The sequence below is a fragment of the Antrostomus carolinensis genome, unplaced genomic scaffold (assembly GCF_000700745.2).
Source record: "Antrostomus carolinensis isolate BGI_N321 unplaced genomic scaffold, ASM70074v2 scaffold31776, whole genome shotgun sequence".
In the NCBI taxonomy this organism is placed as follows: domain Eukaryota; kingdom Metazoa; phylum Chordata; class Aves; order Caprimulgiformes; family Caprimulgidae; genus Antrostomus; species Antrostomus carolinensis.
Window position 1 is genome coordinate 1 of NW_010323040.1, and position 5,045 is coordinate 5,045.

The window sequence follows — 5,045 nt, forward strand, 5'->3', positions numbered from 1 at the left end:
ACTCTGTGAAGATGAGTTGTAGGCAAAGACGGGGACGTGGGGTCAAGAGGGTCATGAGGTGAAGAGGGGACATGGAGGGGGAAAGGGGGATGTGGGGCATAAGAAGGGACGTGGGCAGAAGAGGGGATGCAGGTAAAGAGGGGAAATGGAGGAAGATGGGACGTGGACCATGAAGGAGAGAGGAGAAGAGAAGGCTCCGGGGAGACCTTCTAGCATCCTCCCAGTACCTGAAGGGGCTCCAGGAAGGCTGGGGAGGGACTTTGGCCAAGGGCAGGGAGTGACAGGACAAGGGGTGATGGCTTGAAACTGGCAGAGGGGTCTGCACCCCGCAGGCACAGCCCTGTGGGTCCGGCTGGGGGTTTGTGCCTGTTTCCCACCACGGTGTCACCAGCCGGTGGGTCACAGGGTAACATCTGCCCCAGCACCAGGCTCAGCTGTGGAAGGAGTGACAGGAGCCAGCAGTTAGTTCCACAATCGCACTTTCCTTTCTTCTCCACCTGCTCCCTGGGTGTGAATTCCAGCAGATCACATCCATATCAATGCAGATACAATGGTAAGTGGGAATTTTTCCTTTCTCAGTCAACAGAAGGAGAAGGAGATGAACCGACATGTCTGAGGGCAGCAAGGGGAGCTCGCTGGCCTTTGGCCAGGTGGTCATTGGACCTCCAGGCTCGGGGAAGACCACCTACTGCCATGGCATGCAGGAGTTCATGGGCAGGATGGGGCGCAAGGTGACGGTGGTGAACCTGGACCCCGCTAACGAGACGATGCCCTACCAGTGTGCCGTGGACATCGCCGAGCTCATCACCCTGCCCGACGTCATGGACAACTTGAAGCTGGGGCCCAACGGGGGGTTGATCTATTGCATGGAGTACCTGGAGGCCAATTTTGACTGGCTGCAGGAGAAACTGGCTGCGTTCAGGGGTCATTACTACCTGTTTGACTGCCCGGGGCAGGTGGAGCTCTACACCCACCACCACGCCCTGAAGAACGTCTTTGCTCAGTTGGCCAAGTGGAATTTCAGGGTAAGTTTGGGGCTCTGAGGGGAGCTGGGATCAGCACCCCATGTGCTTGTGCGAGGGGCTCAGAAGCTGCACACAGCACAGTCAGAGCTTTTCATTGTGGGGACTAACGACTGTTTTCTTTACTCACTTTTTTTGGCCTTTCATGTGCAACAGCTTCAGCAGGGATGGAGGGAATTCTGCCCTGTTTTATGTTTGGAGGGACTGGCAAAAGAGTGGCTTGTTCAGGGCTTTTAATCCCATTTCAGTGGGATTATCATGAACAAATGTTCTCCAGGGTCCTCTCCCCAGACCCTGTGTGTGTTTTATCTCCTATATTTCAGAGCAGGGAGGTAGATGTGTGTGCTGGGCAAGCAGGGACCCTTTGCACTACGCTGAAAAATTCAGGTGTCATCTCCAGCCTTGCCTGGCTCTCCTGCAGCCCAGCTGAATTGCTCTACACCTTGTGGTACGTGCTCTGTGCTTTCTTGCACCATGGCAGATGCAGATGAGGAAGTGCAGGTGAGAAGAGTCCCATAACCACTCTTCATGACTTGCTTACCTTGCATTTGTTTTACATTCAAACCAAACCATGAATGTGCAGACTGCGTCCGGTGTGAGCGAGGAGGGCCAGTTCATTTGCTTGAGAATGTCACTGGGAATCTGCACTCTAGAGATTATTTTTATTCAAATAAATGTACATGAAATGGTAGTTACTATTTTTTTTGGGGGGGGGTTTGTTACACAGCTGTTCTGGTGCTTGCTCAGGTGCTTACACCTGCCTGTCAGCTCTAAACTGGCTTTTTTTTTGCTGCAGAAGCAGCTGTGACTCAACCACACTCAACTCCAGAGCCCTGACTTGGGCAAATGTTGTGTAACAGGTAGTAACTTACCAGAGATCTCTGTACCACATTGTTACAGCTGCACAAAACACAGGGAATCAAAACTGCTCATTAATTTAATTATTAATTATTCTTTCAAACCACATGATAATTGGTTCTCCCAGCAAAGCGTGGTGTGCTGCAGTTAGGGCTCCTGAGCGTACGTTGTGTGTGAGCATTCCTGGGGGGGAGGTGGAAATCTGGACAATTGTGTCTCTCAGAAGGAGAGTTGACCCCCAGCTCCCACCCCAAAAAAACCTCCAGAGTTCAGACAAGTGTGGAAACTTCATCTGCAAAGAAAGAAGCCCTGAGAAAAGGGAGAGCAGTTGGAGGTTTCAGTGTCTTTCAGTACTGCTGGTGGAGCTCAGCACTCCTATAAGCCTCCCCACAGCCCTTTCCATGCACCAGCACCCTGAGTCCTGAATCCCCAGGTGTCCCTGGGTGTGAACGTGGCAATACATATGTCTGTATGTATATGTGCACTCATGTGTCATAGAATCCCAGACTGGTCTGGGTTGGAAGGGACCTTAAAGCTGATCCAGTTCCAACCCCCCTACCATCAGCAGGGACACCTTCCACTAGACCAGGTTGCTCAAAGCCTCATCCAGCCTGGCCTTCAACACTTCCAGGGAGGAGCTTCTCTGGCCAACCTGGGACACTGTCTCACCACCCTCACACCAAAGAATTTCTTCCTCACATCTCATCTCCATCTCCCCTCTGACACTTTCAAGCCATCACCCCTTGTCCTGTCACTCCCTGCCCTTGTCCAAAGTCCCTCCCCACCTTCCTGGAGCCCCTTCAGGTACTGGGAGGCCACTAGAAGGTCTCCCTGGAGCCTTCTCTTCTCCAGGCTGAACAGCCCCAACTCTCTCAGCCTGTCCTCACAGCAGAGCTGCTCCAGCCCTCGCATCATCCTCGTGGCCTCCTCTGCACTGGCTCCAGTAGCTCCATGTCCTTGTGGTGTTGGTGACCCCAGAGCTGGAGGCAGCACTGCAGGTGGGGTCTCAGGAGAGGATGTTTTATATGCAGGAACTAGAAGGCAGGTGGTAACTTCCCCTTTGTGGGAGTCTCTGTGGTTACAGTCAGGTCTGAACAGATTATTGCCTAGAGGCATTTCTCAATGTCCCAAAAGCAGATGGACTTGTCATGGCTCTGACCTCGTGCTGTCCCTTTGTGCCTTTGCTCCCCAGCTGGCTGCGGTGCATTTGGTGGATTCTCACTACTGCACAGACCCTGGCAAGTTCATCTCTGTTCTCTGCACCTCGCTCTCCACCATGCTGCACGTGGAACTGCCCCATGTCAACGTCCTCTCCAAGATGGACCTGATCGAGCAGTACGGCAAGCTGGGTAAGAGCCTTTGCGAGAGGGACCCGTGGAACTGGGTGCAGAGCGGGTGCTTGGGTAGGGGGATGCATTGCTGGGAGGTGGTCAGGGAACTGGTGTAAATCTCATTGGGTTCTTCAATTTACAAATTGGCTTCAGAGCTCCTTGGTGTTTCCCTGCAGCTTTCAACCTGGATTATTACACAGAGGTCCTGGACCTCTCGTACTTGGTTGACCATTTAGCTTCTGACCCCTTCTTCAGAAATTACCGCCGCCTCAACGAGAAGCTGGTGGAGGTGATCGAGGATTACAGCCTGGTGTCCTTCGTTCCGCTCAACGTCCAGGTGATGCAGCAGCAGGAGTGGGGCAGAGAGAACTGGGAGAGCTGGATTTGTAGTCAGCACGTTTGGTAGCAGCTGGGTTACATCTGCCTAGAGCCGTGAGGGCTGAAAACCTCAACGGGGAAGAGACTTGGGGATGGAGGAGGACAGTGAAACACACCCAGACTTGGAAATGATCTGTGGCAGCCAAAGGAGAAGAAAAGGCTGATGAGCTTGGGGCTATGAGCCTCGTGTCCTGGGGTGGGGAATTAAGACTCCCCCTTCCTTCAGCTCTTCTGTGCCTGCACCTCAAAACTGGGCAAAGTATTTACCTAAACCGTGGTTCAGTTAGGGAGCACAAAATAATTAGAAGATTGAGAGGAACACATTTGGGAGGAAGGGCTGAAAGCGTTAATCTGGTAGTTGGCAGAAGTGTCAACAAAGGCAAATTGGCTGAGACAAGAGGTGATGAAAGGGAGTGAGAGGGTGTGGGTGTCGGCCCATCATGTATTCGGGCTCCACACAGGGTGCCCCTGTTTGTCCTGTGGCCCCTGGGTGCTCGGGGAGGCCAGCAGCATCCTCGGGGTGTTGGGTGCTGTGTGGGTGGCCCAGAGCCTCCAAGAAAATCCATGGTAAAGCCCAGCGTGAGCTTTTGCCTCTGGGGAAGGACCGGGTTCCCCGTGTGTCACCTCCCTCCCTTGCAGGATAAGGAGAGCATGCGGCAGGTGATGCAGGCGGTGGACAAAGCCAACGGCTGCTCCTTTGGAGACCAGGAGCGCCGGAGCCTGGAAGCTCTGATGTCAGCAGCAGTGGGAGCTGATTTCCACTTTACCTCGTATCCTTCTGCACTGATCCTCTGTTGTGTGGAGTTTTAATTTCTCCTTCCCTGGGGAAGAGGCTGGAGGTGTGCCTGGCCGTTTGCAGGCCCAGTTTGTTACTAGCATCTGATGCTGTTTGGTGATAACACATGTAGGGAGTCCACAGGGCTCAGCCCAGACCTTAGCAGACAGTTGTCCACACCAAAGCCACCACGTTTGTTGCTCATTGATACTGTGATCGTGGGAGGAATCTTTTTGACAACTTTCCTCTCTCTCACACTCCCTTGGACCAGTTCATTCCACCCCATCCAAACATAGAGTTGATTCTCCTGTACTTGTTGGGTCTGGGATTAGCCAGGGTCAGAAATAACTCAGGTGCTGGGTGCTGCTGCCAGTATTGCCTCTTCCTGCCAGCCTCCAGGCTAATGTGGGGCTGGTTCCTCGCAGCTCCTCGCAGAAGGGAGTGTTTGAGCCCAGCCCCTTGTTTTCCTTAATTACTGCGTTATCAGCACGCTTGCAGTGCAGGAGAAGTATGTGCAATCTCAGGACAAAGCCGTGGAAGAAGAAGTGATGGATCTGTAACACACCTGCCTCTTCCACAGCTGCTCTCTGTTTTGACACCTCTCTTTTTCCTACCAGGAACTGAAGGGATCTCTGTGTCGTGTGACTCAGACCAAGTGAAAGCTTTTCCAGGCAGAGGGCT

At 53.1% G+C, this 5,045-nt stretch overlaps 1 protein-coding gene across 2 annotated transcripts; it reads left to right on the plus strand.

Annotated features, from left to right (window-relative positions):
* The first annotated feature begins 565 nt into the window (after positions 1–565).
* GPN2 (GPN-loop GTPase 2) lies at positions 566–5,045 on the plus strand. 2 transcript variants are annotated; one of them, XM_010170482.1, is made up of 5 exons: positions 566–1,025; positions 3,073–3,229; positions 3,388–3,548; positions 4,229–4,359; positions 4,852–5,045. In XM_010170482.1, the coding sequence occupies exons 1-5, from the start codon at positions 609–611 to the stop codon at positions 4,922–4,924; spliced, it is 939 nt and encodes a 312-aa protein (XP_010168784.1). In that variant the 5' UTR covers positions 566–608; the 3' UTR covers positions 4,925–5,045. The 2 variants fall into 2 exon arrangements, with proteins under 2 accessions (XP_010168784.1, XP_010168785.1); XM_010170483.1 differs by lacking the exon at positions 4,852–5,045 and having other exon boundaries at positions 589–1,025; positions 3,073–3,215; positions 3,467–3,548; positions 4,229–4,447.